This window comes from Candoia aspera, chromosome 5, assembly GCF_035149785.1.
Source record: "Candoia aspera isolate rCanAsp1 chromosome 5, rCanAsp1.hap2, whole genome shotgun sequence".
Classification (NCBI taxonomy): domain Eukaryota; kingdom Metazoa; phylum Chordata; class Lepidosauria; order Squamata; family Boidae; genus Candoia; species Candoia aspera.
In genome coordinates this window covers 61,168,414-61,184,199 of record NC_086157.1, presented here as the reverse complement: position 1 = coordinate 61,184,199, position 15,786 = coordinate 61,168,414, and the positions used below count along the sequence as shown (strand labels likewise).

Here is a 15,786-nt window from a genome sequence, read left to right as displayed (position 1 = left end):
CAAAAGGATACCATGGTCAATGGTATCAAAAGCTGCTGAGAGGTCGAGAAGAGCAAGGATGGATGCACTGCTTTTATCCTGCTCCTGCCAGAGATCATCCCAAAGTGCAACCAATGCTTATTCTGTCCCATATCTGGGCCTGAAACCCAGCTGAAAAGGGTCCAGATAATCCATTTCATCCAGGATCCTTTGGAGCTGCAATGCCACCAGGATCCTTTGGAGCTCCAATGGCACCTTCTCAACTACCTTTCCTAAAAAGGGGAGGTGGGAGACTGGACAAAAATTGTCTAGTACGGTGGGATTCAGTGATGGTTTCTTGAGAGGGGGCACACCAGTGCCTCTTTAAATGTTGCTGGGAACACTCCCTCCCTCAAGGGAGGAGTGTCAATTAGATCTAGGTGAGTTCACCATCACCTAGACCCACCCACACGTCACCTCCCGAGCTGCCTTCACCAGCCAGAAGAGGCATAGATCTAATTGACAAGTGGTGGCATTTACAGTCTGGAGGATCCTGTCCACTTCCTCAGGCCCAACAGGATCAAACTGTTCCCAGATAACCTGGTAAGTATGCTCCCCAGGCATCTCCACAGGCCATGCCACATGCTTGGCATTCAACTTGAAACGATCTGAGCGATTTTATCTTCCAGATGCCTGGAAAATTCCTCTTCACGGCCCTGCAGGTGGGTTACTAGGCCCACCTTCCCCAGAAAGGAATTGAGTGATCTTAAGCAGGGCCATTGGGCAGCATTCTGTGGATGCAATAAGAGTGGAGAAATGTTGACATTTCACCGCTCTTACCGCCACAAGGTAGGCCTTAATAGCAGCTCTAGCTTGTGTTCGGTCGGGTTTGGACCTTGTCTTTCTCCAGCAGCGCTCTAGACATCTCTTAATCCTCTTCAGAACCCTCAACTCTTCCGTAAACCACAGTGAGTATTGGGTTCGATGGGACAAGAGAGGTTGCACAGACGCGATCCTGTCCAAGGCCCTGGCCACCTCCCTATTCCAGGCAGCAGCCAGGGCCCCTGCTGGACCGTGCAGCAGATCCTTGGGTATAACCCCCAGCTCCCTTTGGAACCCCATTGTTCCAAAGGGCCCCATTAGAACCTCAGTTGCCAGGGGCAGACCAATCAAATGGATCCTGCCTCCCTGTCGAGGGGGGCAGAATAGGAGAATCTCAAGGTCAAAAATTGTCTTACAAAAGGCAAAACTTCAATAAAAATAGAAACTGCAGATTAATAGTTCAGATTCAGAAAATGAGACTGATTATTTATTTATTTATTTATTTATCTATCAGATTTGTCACCGCCCATCTTGTCCCAGTGGAGGGACTTATACAACATTTCATGTGGCAAAATATATATTATAAATTTTATTTATTTATTTGTCACATTTATACAGCTGCCCATCTCAGGTACATGACTCTTTTGCTTCCAAACTCTCAGATTTTTATGACTTTGACTTTTTGCCTAAGTGTTTCTTCTAAGTAGGCAAAGGAAATGCTACACTTTAGTAGCTTATGACTTTATTTGCAGTAAAAAAAAATCAATATTTTCAAATGAATTCAATCAATAAATTAGACTTATTTAATAATAATTTTTAATTTTATACCCCAAGATATTGTTAATTTCATCTGTGTTAGGGATCTTGTTTTGGAAATGTATCCTTTGATTTTTCTTCACTCCTGACAACCAGTATTAGTCTACAGAATTTCTGTCCATCATCTTACTGCATAAATCAACTGCTAATGGATTTGCTATGCAATTATTCACCTAGTATGGGAGAATCAGTTGTTAGTAGATATAGTACATCTAGTGTGCCAGTTGCACCTTTCCTGGATTGGAAGGTCCTTCAGCAAGCACTCACGCCTTAGTCACCTCACAAATGGACTGTTGTAATGCGTCTTACATGGAACTGCCTTGAAGACCACTCAGAAGCTACAGCTGGTTCAGAATGCAGCAGCATGGGCAGTGATGGGCATGCCTTGTGACTCCACTGCTCTGCAAGCTGCACTGCTTACCAGTTGGCTTCTAGGTGCAATTCAAGGTGCTGATTATCACCCCCAAAGGATTTCATGGCATAGGGTCTGGACATCTGAGGGATCACCCCTTTTCAGTTGGTTCTGTCTGCCTGGTGAGATTGGGAAGAATGAGTGTGCTTCAGATCCCATTGCTTAAGAAATGTCATCTAGGGCAACCCAGAAAGTGTGGCTTCTGTATCACAATGCCTGCCTTTAGAATGATATCCCTCTGGAGATCCAGATGGCTCCCACCCTAATGACATTCAGGAATCGATTAAAAAACCTGACAGTTGTCTCAGGGTTTGGGGCAGAATGATAGTTGAGCCAGTGTTGGATGGTTTTTGTTTGTTTGTTTTGATGTTCATCTTTGGGCCACTCATGATTTCTTTTCTTTTGTTGTACTGTTCTTACTTTTTTAATTGTAAGCGACCCAGAATCATTATGAGTCTGGATCCCCTAAAGTGTATATATGAATAAATCAATGAATGAATGAAGTGCTTGATGCATTTAAATAACAGTTTCTTGAAACCTTTAAGATTTTATCTCCATAGCTTCCAAGACTAGGACAAGAACTGGTGGAAGCTTTACAGAGAGTGATCCAAACTTTAAATAGAGAGTAATTTCCTCAGTGTGAGAACTGTTAAGCAGTGGAGCAGCCTGCCTCTTGGAATCATGGGTGCTGCATCACTGGAGGTTTTCCAGTAAAGATTAGACATCAATTTGTTTAGGTTTATCTGGGGTTACATAAATGGGATAGCCATATATATCATATAAATAAAGGTATGAGGATTCCTACCCTGGACAGAGGGTAGGACTAGAAGAACCCCAAGATCCCTTCCAACCCTATGGTTCTATTTGAGTCTCCTGAATGAGGTTCTAAAGTACCAAGTTGAAAATAATGTATTATTCATTCAAAAACTTTACAGGATGCTGAATAAACTTTCTACTACAGGTAGTCCTCATTTACTGACTGTCTCGTTCAGAGACCAAAGTTACAACAGTGCTGAAAAAGTAGATTTATAACTGGTCCTTGAACCTGCAGCCATCACAGCATCCCTATAGTCACATGATTGCAATTTGGGCACTTTGCAACTGGCACTCATTTATGATAGTTGCAGTATCCTACGGTCACATGATTGCCATTTGTGAACTTCACAGCTGGCTTCTGACAAGCAAAATCAATGGGGAAGCCAGCAGGAAATCATAAGTCGCAGTCATGTGATATTATGCTTAACAACCTGCTATGATTCGCTTAATTACCACAGTGGAACTGATGGCGTAAGTCCAGCACAGTCATGTGATGTTTCACTTAACTACCACACCACTTAGCGATGGAGTTGCCAGTCCCAATTTCAGTTGGTAAGTGAGGACTACCTGGAATTTTGGAACAAATGATTTCTGGAATTGTGGAACAAATGATAACTTGTTTGCAGGAGTAATGCTTATTAGATACATTTTCTCTTTTAGAGTCACTGAATTAACTGGATATGAGCCACAAGATTTGATAGAGAAAACTCTTTATCACCATGTGCATGGATGTGATGTGTTTCATTTACGATATGCTCACCATCTCTGTAAGTAATGGGAGATAGATACTTCACTAATAATGTACAGTGTTGACATACAGTAGATGGGTTTTCTATTGAACGTATATCCTATGACTATTTTCATACATGCCATACCAAAAATTGACACGTGAAATACATTAATTGCTACCAGTGCTGCCCCTGCCTTCTCTCCCATCTTTGCTTTTATAATCTCAACTTGTCATGAGATGTCATGTTCTGAACAAGTGATGTGAAGCAACGATCCATGAATTGACAGTGCAGTGACAGCAGCTCACAGGGTGACATAATGCCTGAATACTGCAAAGAAGTGGGGATAAAATGTGATTAGCAATAGCTTGCCTGTTATTAATGGCTACTTAGAAACTGACTGGAAATATTTCACTGATCTTGACCTCAAACAAAGATTCCTGCATTCTTACAATTCCATTTGCCAAATACTTGATACTGCTGGCATTATTGTTTCCTTATTATCTTAAAATAATCTGCTTTTGGTGAGATAAAGGTTAGTAGGAATTACTAAGAATTGTCAGGCAGTTCCATTTGGCATGGGTCACATGCCTGTTGAACTAAGATATAGAGAAGACATAGGTGAAGTAGCCTGTCTGGCACAAACAGTCCATTCAGTCTCATGGTATATCAGGAACCAGAGATAATTAAGAAAGGTGGGTTGGTGGAATAAATGAATAAATACATTAAGTAGCCTTTTGAGTAGAGGCAATGGCAGTGAAGAAACATCCATTCAACACTGTCCAACAGAACTCTTTCATCATATTCTGGACCATAGAGCTAGATATCCTTATAGATACCGTGCTTTTGCATTGTTCCACCCTTCTAATAGAAGGGAGAACCATCAAGCCCCTGTTCTTTTCCTTCTCACAATGAAGGGGTAGAAAAATATTTAGAAAAGGCTTAAATGTATCTAGGAATAACATTGACCAAGTCTGACCAGTTAATTTAAAAGAGGTTTCAAAAATCTTGGTCACATTAGAAAAGAACCATCTTTTCTAGGAAAGAAATGAAAAACTTTGATCAAAACAAGACCAGTCTTTTTGAAAAGGATAGGGATGTGGATGTGGATTCCTGAAGGATTGCTGTGAATGAAATTATATTGTAGCAACTGAAAAATGGGGAAGAGGGTGAGAAGAAAATAAAATGTGCTAAACTTAAATTTTCCCCAGCGACAAATGTACCATTTCAATTTTTTTCTCCCCTCAACATACAGTATTTTATGTCAAAAAATTCCAAACATGACAGTTGTGTTTTTGTTATGTGGACATGCTTTGCAAGAAACAGTACTTTTGATCAACAGTAGACTGTAGTGGAGGCATTGTGAGGATATATAATCCAAACTTTTCTTTGCTACGACTTCATATTTTAGATCAACAGTCTATGTGGAATTTTAATAGCAAGTTCTGTAAGTGTGGTAACCAAAATATTTGCTGATTTGAGACTCTGTTTTATACATATAGAAAATAAGATATAAAAGAAGTGATCGAAGTAACCTAAAGTAAACATATACCATGGGACTTATGAGTAGACATATGTAGGATTGTTATATTAATTGTACAATGGATTTTGTCGGAAGATTTGGACAAAGAAAATATTCATATGTAAAAACTAAAATAGTGAATTATGTTTCTTTTCTTCTTGAAAATGTTCTGTTATATATATTTTACTTGCTTCTCTCCTTTTCTAAAAAAAAGAAGAATAGTCTTGCCTGAAAAGCTACAGTGCTGTAATTTTACAAAAGCCAAGTAGCTTTGGGCCAGTTTTTGGAGAGAAAGTTATATATATCACTTCAAATTTTGCAAAGAACGTAAATGTAATAAAATCCCTTTAATGTTATGTTTTTATAGTGTTGGTGAAAGGACAAGTCACAACCAAGTATTATCGGTTGCTGTCAAAAAACGGTGGCTGGGTTTGGGTCCAGAGCTATGCCACTATTGTACATAATAGTCGTTCATCAAGACCTCACTGCATAGTGAGTGTCAATTATGTCCTAACGTAAGTCCATGTTTCCTGCAATTATACGCTGACAGACTTATACCTGTAGCTCCTTTTTCATCTTGTTTTTATTTTCTAAGGGTTGATAATTAAAAATAGATTTTATTGTCATACTTTATAACACTATTACTTATTTCCAAGTAGAAATCAAAGGAGCAGAAAACAGGTGTCTTTGTTATGACTTATCTAATTTTGAAGTTGAGCTCCATTGTTGAGTTCTCAACCCTCCATTGTTGAGTTCTCAACCCACTTGGGTCAATGATTCTCAATATATCCATAAGAATCAACACAATTTAAATTACTTGAAAATCTGCATAATCTCTATAGCCTAATTAAGCTTTGAAATACAGGTGCAGAGCATGCTGAAATGCAGTCCACAGTCATTATTAATAGGGCTGCCTATAAATTTGGTAAATAAATAATGGCTAAGAATATTACTTACTTTTATCTTTATAATGAAATAAAATATCATAGGATGTATTTGCTCTTTAACTGCAGTAGGTAGGACTTATGCTGACTAAATTTATGTGTACTTTGCTCTATAAATTTCATTCCTGCTTGGCTCCATGGAACAATGCATTGATAATACTCTGCTACATTTCTTTCTTCAGAATTACTTTTCTTTTCACTGAATTACCACTAAAGATTTAGCCAAGGTGGGAAAAAGAGGGAAAAGGAAAGGTTAAGGAGATTTGAAGTAGACCATAGATATTACAATTGTAATTTCCCTGTCCAAGCAGGAAAAACTCTTGGAAGAGTTTCTGAGAAAGACTACAGCAATTTGGCAAGAAAAATCATATTCCCTAGAGGTCTGTACCAAAGGAATAACATTCATTCATTCATTCATTCATTCGATTTGTATGGCTGCCCATCTCACCTAAGTGACTCTGGGCAGCTTACAACTGTTAAAAACAACAATCCAATAAAAAACTTATCCACATACGATAATGAACAGTTTCATTAATTAGCTAGGAATTGAGGCCCAGGAATTGAGGCCATGTAATAGTGAGCTCCAGCTTAACAAGATGGACATTACGAGCAGGACCAATCATGGCAAGAATGGCCTACCTTTGGGTGGCTGGGAGGCATATTTAACATCTGAGAAGATGGAGCCACAGCAGAGTGGCAGAGGAACAATAGTGCAAAGTAAATAGTGTTCCATCATGGGTGAGATTTTCAGTTTGTTTCCTTGCATTTTTTTGGTTGGATTTTATTTGATTTTAAAACTGAGTTGAGCCTCCAAATTGTGAGAAACCTCACCACTGATATTTGGCAATCATGGTTGGGTTGTACTTGCCCAACCTTGGAAAATGTAGATGGAAGAGTGTCAAGCACTGACATAGTAGTTATGTCAATGGTTAATTGTGGAAGATTGTTGTTGGTGAGCTACATATGGCAGGGATTCACTGCCTCCTAGATCACTGAAGAAGTGGGAGATCCACACTTGAAATCCTTTATTAGATATGCCTGAATATAACTGAACAAACTTATTATCCTAAAAATAACTCAATGTACTTTGTCTGGTTATGGTCAAGCTTTTATTAATGTTATATTGAGCATTAATTTTCTTTGTCCATTTATCAAGATTATATCCTCTCAATCTATATCTTTGTTTTACATAAATAAATAGTGCACAGTGTTTACAAGTCCAGAACAGTACTTATTGATGCATTGACTTAGGAAAATCTTTCTGTAACTGATCTAGAAATGTTTGTGGTTGAATTGGATAATGGATTTTTCCCCTTAAGAAAGCATCCTAGTGATTCTTCTAACTGTATACAGATGGCCCACATGTAAAATACTCATGGTCTGTTTCTGATCCGATCAGATTGCTACCTGTTTTATTTTACCTTTGAAGTTTTAATTTTTGGTGGGTATAACTTAGAACAATGTGAGAGAAACATAAAGATATGTGGGAGTTCATGAGTGTATGTGAAAGCGGCCTGGTTTTTTTTTTATGAACCTAAAAATATTATTTATCTCTTCTTTCTCTATCTCTGTGCCCCACCATGCACAAGTAATATGGGTCAAATTTCAAAAGCCTTCTCCAAGTATTCAGTTCAGCCTCTGATAAGACATAACTGTGTATTCACTGGCAGTGTACCTTTTGGGAAAAAGTGAAAAGGCTGAGTGTCAGAAGGAGAAAAGAGAGAGAGAAAAGAAGTGGACTATAAAGAGAAGAAAATCGGATGACAATGAGATTGAGAGACCAGCCATTTTTGGTTCCAATATCATTCACTGTTTGCTTCAATGCCTGCCTTCAGCAAGCAGCTGCCAATTGCTTGTTGGTATTCTCCAGAGGGAATGCAGTTTCTTTTCTGCTCTAAGGCAAAAAAAGTTTCAATGGATCTTTGGCTGGGTTCTGAAATATTGCTTACTCCCAATTATACTGGACTCGTAGCCTAGCCAAAGCCGATTGTTTCAGCCACTTTAAGAACTAAGATGTGCCATTTCATTCACAGCAGGGTTGCCCTTCCTTTCTACCTCCCTCCCTCCCCTCCCCTCCCCTTTCGATATATCTCCACTACTTTAATAGGTGGGTGGCTTTTGAGCATCCCCAGTATCTGATTTAATACAGAACACTCAAAATATCTCTTGTGATTTTTTCTATTTTAGTAACACAGCAAAGCAACTAAATAAGTTTCTACTTATAATTTGAGTCAGCATACCTTTGCAAGAGTTATTTACAATTTGGCAATTGGAAAAGCCAAAGACTTCTCTCTGCTCTCCCTCTTCTCTCTGCCTGCTTGCTTGATAACAGCAATACATTGTGGCAGGAGTTAGAAGTGATGGCTCAGACATTTTTAAACTGAGTTGTTTTCCCACTGTTGGAGATATAAGTAACCTGAAGGGAGCTAAACATATGTATGGTAGTCCTCCAGGTTCAAATAAGACAGGCTGTTATGCAATTCATTTGTGAACACAGAGGTGGCTCTGCAGTGCCAGTCTGGAAGCACCGAGTTTGGCACAGTGGGGGTACTGGAAGTCCATTTTGTAGTAACAGTAGGTGTTATCTGTGATGCCATTCATGGTTTTCTATCAGTTTTTGGTGGCACTGGTCTTCAAAGCTGGTGAAGGCTTCATAGTACAGGGCTCACTAATGGGTTCTCTCAGCAGCCACAGCTTCTAGTTCCCATGGCTGAATGTCACAGTGGCATGGGGTTTCTTTCACAGTGTCTTTGTAGTGCTTGCATGGATGACCTTGAGGTTTCTTCCCAGACTCCATACACTATAGAGCAACCGGCAAGGCATACAGTGGTCATCCATTCTGATGACGTGTCCCACCCACCGCATCTGGGCTCTGATAATCAGGGACTCAATGCTGGCAGACTCCGGGAGATCCAAGACCTCCAGGATGGAGACACAGTCTTGCCAGTGAATGTCAAGGATGGAGCAAAGGGCATGCATGTGAAATTTCTCCAATTGTTTGATATGCCTTCAGTACACATTCGTAAGGGATAACCACAGCTATTGGTTACACGGTTATTGGTTACCAGCAATTTTCAAGGCCATCTCCGATCTTCCTTTTGTATGGGATTTCATTTTAATACGTGAATTTTGGATAAAAAGTTTAATACTATGTTTACATGAAAGGTTCTTGGCAAGGTGAGATGAGAAATGGATTGAAATCGATCTGTTGCTATGCTGTTGTTTTGCAGAGATATAGAATATAAGGAACTTCCATTATCGCTGGACCAAATTGCCGTTTCTAAATCACAATTTCCATGCAGAAATTTGGTGTCTACCTCACAAGAAACAAGAAAAGCAACAAAACCTAGGAGTAATAAAATGAAGATGAAACTCAGAACAACTCCTTATCCACAGCAGGTAATTCTTTTCTTCCCTCTGGCCAAAAATGTTCATATATATACAGCGTGACAGCCTTCATGCAGTACAACCACTCCTTGTTTAGTGACTACCTTGGTTAGTGACTATTCGCAAATACGATGGTAATAAATGATAATAAAAAGTTCATTTTCTGACCAATGTGCACATTTACAACCTAATTTTGTATGCCTGACAACAATTCACACTGGAGTGAGAGTAACATTGGCATAGCTGTATGAGAACATTATCTGAATGAGACGACAGCAACCAGTGATCTTTGCTGTGTCTCTGTCACATGTTCACTTAATGACCATTTTGCTTAATGACCTGATTGCTGGAACAGAACACAGCTGCTGAAGGAGGAGTGGGTATAATATTTCTGCAATTAATACCTTATGAATAGTAACTGGAATTTCTCTGCTATTCAAAATACTAATATTTTTACTTTCTATAGTCTACAAGTTGATATACTGGTCCATAAATATTCAGAGTCAAGAAAAAGAAATGCTGCAGTGTCATTACTCTGTTGATGTTTGCTATTACTCTGTTATCTTATTGATTTTTGCTATCACAATGGCATGTTATATCTGTAACAAGTATCCTTGTGATAACTGTTATATGTAATGTAGGTAGTAAAGGGAGATATTTTCCCCTTGGATGCTGGAAACAGCCAGGGTTAAAGATTTCCTCATTGCTCCTATTTGCTGCACATCTCATCAAATACTGACTAGTAGAGGCCATCATTTTCAGGTGCCACCAACACAGCTACCGCCTCCTTTATAATTTGGAGAATCTGAGACTCACAGTGTTAACAGTGTTTAGGAGGCTTTTGGCAGGTCCCTCAACTCAGCTTAGAAAGTAACTTATTTTTCATGGAGCTAATATGCGATCAATTCTGCCCCTCTTTTCTTTCTCACGATACCTTAGTTGATTATGATTCTGTGATCACACTGAAGATTGCACTGTTGTTTGTTCGTTCAGTTGCTTCCAACTCTTTGTGACTTCATCAAGTCCAATGGATCAGCCCACACCAGAGCTTCCTGTCGGTCGTCAACACCCCCAGCTCCCCCAGGGATGAGTTCGTCACCTCTAGAATATCATCCATCCATCTTGCCCTTGGTCAGCCCCCCTTTCTTTTGCCTTCCACTCTCCCTAGCATCAGCATCTTCTCCAGGGTGTCCTGTCTTCTCATTATGTGGCCAAAGTATTTGTTTTGCCTTTAATATCGTTCCCTCAAGTGAGCAGTCTGGCTTTATTTCCTGGAGGATGGGCTGGTTTGATCTTCTTGCAGTCCAAGGCACTCTCAGCATTTTCCTCCAACACCACAGTTCAAAAGCATCGATCTTCCTTCTCTCAGCCTTCCTTATGGTCCAGCTCTCGCACCCATATGTTACTACGGGGAATACCATTGCTTTAACTATGCGGACCTTTGTTGTCAGTGTAATGTCTCTGCTCTTAACTATTTTATCGAGATTTGTCATTGCTCTCTTCCCAAGAATTAAACGTCTTCTGATTTCCTGGCTGCAGTCAGCATCTGGATTGCACTACTGTGCATTAAAAATAAGCAGAAAGCTACCTAGCCTGACCCAGCTTGTGTTTGTTATTCCCTGTTCTTTTTCAAAATGTGTAAGGTTTTTAAAAAACTTCAATATTTTTATCCTAAGACATTTTAAAATCTAAATGGTTCAAATGCTATTGGACAAAAACAGTTTAGATAGTATCCTTACTGGATTTTTTTCTCTTCTTCAATATCTGCTTCTGCTGGAGCATACAATACAAAGTAATTTATACAGGTACAATACATTGTATATCATCATAATATGCTGTAATTTGATTTGTATGAAGAGTGGTGCATTGTAGGCCTCGCATTCACATGATGACTTGAGCACCTATGGTCAAAGTAGACTGTAACAATATTTGAACATAATAAGAGATAATGTAGCATTGTAGAAAGATTAACACAGAATCTTTGGGTATAGTAGGATAGAACAGAGAATAGAATAGAGAAGATTTGGGGGCTTGAAAAGAAGGGAGTCATTTCACTTCCTGAATTTTAGCTGAATTGAGCATCTTGACAGAGCCCTCCTGAACAGCATTGCAAAAAAGAACAGAAAAACCACATGGTAACTCAGATCTAAAAACATGGAATGTGGGCTGCTATTAGTAATGTCTGTAAGTGTCCCCTAAAGTTTCTGTTAACCAAGGGCCTGCTTCCAGCTATATAGCCTGCACAGCTGAATTGTATAGTAGCTGACTCTTTAAATTCAAATAAATAACATTTCCATGTTAAACAAAGTGGTAGCACAGAAAATATTTAGCTAATAGAGTATTTATAGCACTACTTTCCTTTTGATAATTACATCTTAAAAGTAAGGAAATCCTATTTTGCTGCGTATGGACATCTAACATTGTCCTATTCCCTAAATTGGGCTTGAAAGCAATTGTTCTGTTTGGGATCAGAAACTACTTCTGCAAAGAACTAACTGGGTCGTCCTTGGGTCAGTAATTTACAGTGAAGAGGATCTGAACATTTTTTATAAGAGAAAAGTATATTTTTAAAAATGAACAAATGTTTAACTCAATAAATATGCAGGGTGTTGGGAAAAATGAGAAACCATCACCCTGCTTTGGGCTAGGCAATTGCTGTCCTTGGAAAAAGCCTTCTAGTTTTTTAATTTCATTTGTAAAGAGCTCAAAATGAGAAATTATTTGGAAAACCTGAAATGATAGCAAGTTTCTGTGTTCATCTGCAGAATGCCTCTCTTCTGACTGAGAACCCTAGCTTGTTTTGAACATCTAGGATTAAAGAGCAGCGTTTTCAGAGCAAATGGAAGGAGTCCCAGAAAGGCTTGAACTTCAGTTCCTCTCTTTAGAAATTAAATCTTGTCAACCCTGCCTCATTTATATGGTGTGAGAGTAGTTCAAGGTGATACTTGGCTACATGCATTCTGTTACTCTGCAATACTGACAGATTTCAGAGTCCGCTATTAAACACTTTCTTTTCATTTGCTTTTTCAGCAATACAGTTCCTTCCAGACAGAGAAGCTGGAATGTGGCCAGGTTGGAAGCTGGAGATCCAACTCCACAGCAAACTCTGCCACCATCCAAGAACAATCCTTTCATTCAGAAAACAGTGAACTTTTATATACCCCATCATACAGCTTACCTTTCTCATATCATTATGGGCACTTCCCTGTAGACTCTCATGTATTCAGTAGCAAAAAACAAATGCTGCCTTCTAAATTTGGCCAGCCTCAAGGTACACCTTGCGAAGTAGCACGGTTCTTCTTAAGTACATTGCAGACAAGTGGAGAGTGCCAGTGGCACTATGCCAATTCTCTTGTACCAGGGAGTCAATCATCATGTAAAAGTCCTGATCGGTCAGCATGTAATGTGCGCCATAATCTCTTACAGAGTTATGAAGGTGGGTATTATGCAAACAACTTAGGAATAATGTTTACATTTTAAAGCATTTTTAGATCCTGATAAGTGTGTCATAGAGAACATTTGATAAAACTTTTGGTAACATAACTAACTTTAGATCAAATTATCAGATCATTTATAGTTAGTATAATTGTATAGTTGTAACTGAACTCTTTGGAAAGTTAGAGGTGGACATGTTAAATCTAGAGTCTGAAAAACAACCCTGGATTCAAGAATCTTTTAAATAATTGGCAAATTTTGTTGCACTGATTCCTATATTTTGCACCTGAGTTATCACCAGCCACATATACACTAATAGTATCTTTATCTATATCTGTTGCTGTTTTGCTAATATAAGCCTGATACAAACAAAGACAGTTTAACAAAAAACCTAGATTGCATTTCTTTTTTACTTGATGCATTCATAGATCTGAACATCTCAGTCTATGAAGCTGTATAGCCTTGGTATGGGCTTTCTGATAACACTGTATGTTATAGAGAAGGCAATAGGGCAGGGCCACAACTGAGGAGGGGCAAGCGGGGCATGTGCCCTAGCGCCATGCTGGGGGGGGGCACCAATATGAGTGCTGGCGGGGGTGCCAAAATGAGCTGGGGGGTGCCAAAATGGGCGCGGAATCCACGTTTGCCCTGGGTGACACAGACCCTTGTTGTGGGCCCGCAATAGGGTACCATATCCTCACAATATTAACTGTCAAAAGCTAAGATCTCTTGAAAGAAAGAAGAGTTCTTAAAATTATTATAATTAACTTTAAATATAACTGGGAGCTTATTTTGCAGTTTCCTACAAAATAAAAAAAATGACAGTTAAATACAAACAAAATCTTTTCGTATTTTAAATCTGATACATTTGGTATAAATTACAGTTCTGAGTGCAGTTCAGGTCCAGCTGATTAATAATAATTTCATTCTTTAGAGATTCTGAGAAGCTGCTTCATCTTGAAATTTGGTATGGAATAGGGTTGGAAACATTTTCCTTTCTCTCTTGACAATTGTGTTTAGAATGTAGCTGCTAATTCATTTCTCTTAGTGTCAGTGCCAGCAGCTTAATTTATTCTAAAAAATATGGACAAATGTACCCACTCATATTTTATAATTTATATTCAGATATAAACATGGCAACTTTTTATTTTGCCTTCATCTTTTGAACCATGTCGATCTAATGTATTTCTTTTTCTCCGTAAGTGCCACTACCGCATAGACGATACAACCATGAAAGTACCTCTGAAAGCCTTACAAGTTGTGCCAGCTTAACACCAAATAACAAATACAAAGAAGAGATCTGTGATTCCAGCATTATAAAACACAGCAAAATGGAAAGCAGAATATGTCCAGCACACCATCTCATTAAAGAAGAAAATAAAGTCATTTTCAACAGAGACTTGCAAGAAAAGAACAGCATTAGTGAAAAGGCCTTTTCAAACTCCTTATCCAGTTCCTTTTTATCAAAATCAGAATCTTTCCAAACTAAATCAATTGGACAGTTAAGCCATTTTGTCCCAGTTCCAACAGTATATGAACAAGCAAGAAGAATTTATATGAAAGAACCAAAGTTTGAGAATATTACTCATCCTGCTACAAATCTAAGTGAGCTGGAATCTGAGGACAGAATGACTGCAGAGCTTGACAGTGACCCTGAACACGATCATACGGTGGATGTAAGGCATGCAGGACAAGTTCCGCTTGTCTTTCTGAACTACCACCGAGTTTTAGCCAAACACGGCACATTTCAAACTTCTTCATGCATGGCGACAGGCCACATAACAGAAAATTATGGACACAGTTCTGAGGAAGTAAATATGTTTTACAAAAACCAAACTCCCTCATCAGCTGCTTCTCCCGAAACTCACAAGGAGTCTGCACTTCCTCATTATATTGGGACTTCTGTAATAATAGCCAATGGGAGGTAACAATAACTCAGCCTGTTATTAAATTAAAAATAAGCAAATTGGAATAGTTTCCAGAAAGCATGAATATGCATGGCCACAGCCAGTAAAGAAAGGTCAAGGCCAGTGGGGACAAACTTTTAGGTTAGCCATGTGAAATAATACATCTAAAGTCAGGAAGAAGAAAGCATCTAGCTTTAGTGTTGTTTTATTACCAATTAATCTCTGCAGGTTGGCTCCGCCATCAAGAAGCCATGTAACAGATGATATTTTTTATTATTGTTAGAGTTTACACCTTAGATTTTACAAGTATCAGTACAAAAATGGTTTTCTTACCAAGTTCAATTCTACAATTATAATACGTTAATGAACCTGCCAAATGGACACATTTATGGCAGTTTTTGTCAAGTAATCTTTATTCAATATCCTGGGAATATTAATGTTTACAAATCATTCATTTTAATGCATCTGACTTTAATACATTTTATCAAGGCAGTCAAGAATTGCCAGCCTGCATGACAACTATGCATCTCTGAACAATGAAAAACTCCATGCTTACTGTTTGGAAATATCTACCAAAGAGTTGATGACTTTCACACTGTAGAAAGTTATTACGATATGAACATTTTTAAAGAATCTCTGAAATATGAAAAGAGCTTTTTCCTATTTCAAATACAACTTCTAGATAATAGATCCAATTTTTCCTTTAACAGTGGTCCAAGAAAGTAGAGAAGCTGTATTTTGTTCATTTTGCTTTGATAATGAGATTTTAAATCATTTCAGCAGTCATCCTCTTCTAGTTCGAGTTTTTTTGTGTTTAGCCCAGCAAATTATAGCACTTGGGTTGTTAAGCTATGATAAACTGCATTCACAAAAAGAAATAATGATAATACGAGACTTCTCAGGCATGTAAATTTTATTTAGTATTTTTTGTAGAATACATACTGTGCTGATTTTGTTTTCCTATAATACTGAATCTGGAGAATAACATGGTCTAAATACAGAAAATATTTTATGTAGTAAGTATATACAGTAGATACTG

At 38.4% G+C, this 15,786-nt stretch overlaps 1 protein-coding gene across 1 annotated transcript in view; it reads left to right on the top strand.

Annotated features, from left to right (window-relative positions):
- Nucleotides 1-14,889, top strand: part of SIM2 (SIM bHLH transcription factor 2) — a 53,502-nt gene extending 38,613 nt beyond the window's left edge. Inside the window, exons 7-11 of the mRNA XM_063304412.1 lie at nucleotides 3,485-3,591; nucleotides 5,442-5,589; nucleotides 9,249-9,417; nucleotides 12,436-12,841; nucleotides 14,044-14,889. Coding sequence (XP_063160482.1) covers nucleotides 3,485-3,591; nucleotides 5,442-5,589; nucleotides 9,249-9,417; nucleotides 12,436-12,841; nucleotides 14,044-14,768 — 1,555 coding nt within the window. The 3' untranslated portion in view covers nucleotides 14,769-14,889. The remainder of the gene's footprint in view (nucleotides 1-3,484; nucleotides 3,592-5,441; nucleotides 5,590-9,248; nucleotides 9,418-12,435; nucleotides 12,842-14,043) is intronic.
- The last annotated feature ends 897 nt before the right edge of the window (nucleotides 14,890-15,786 follow it).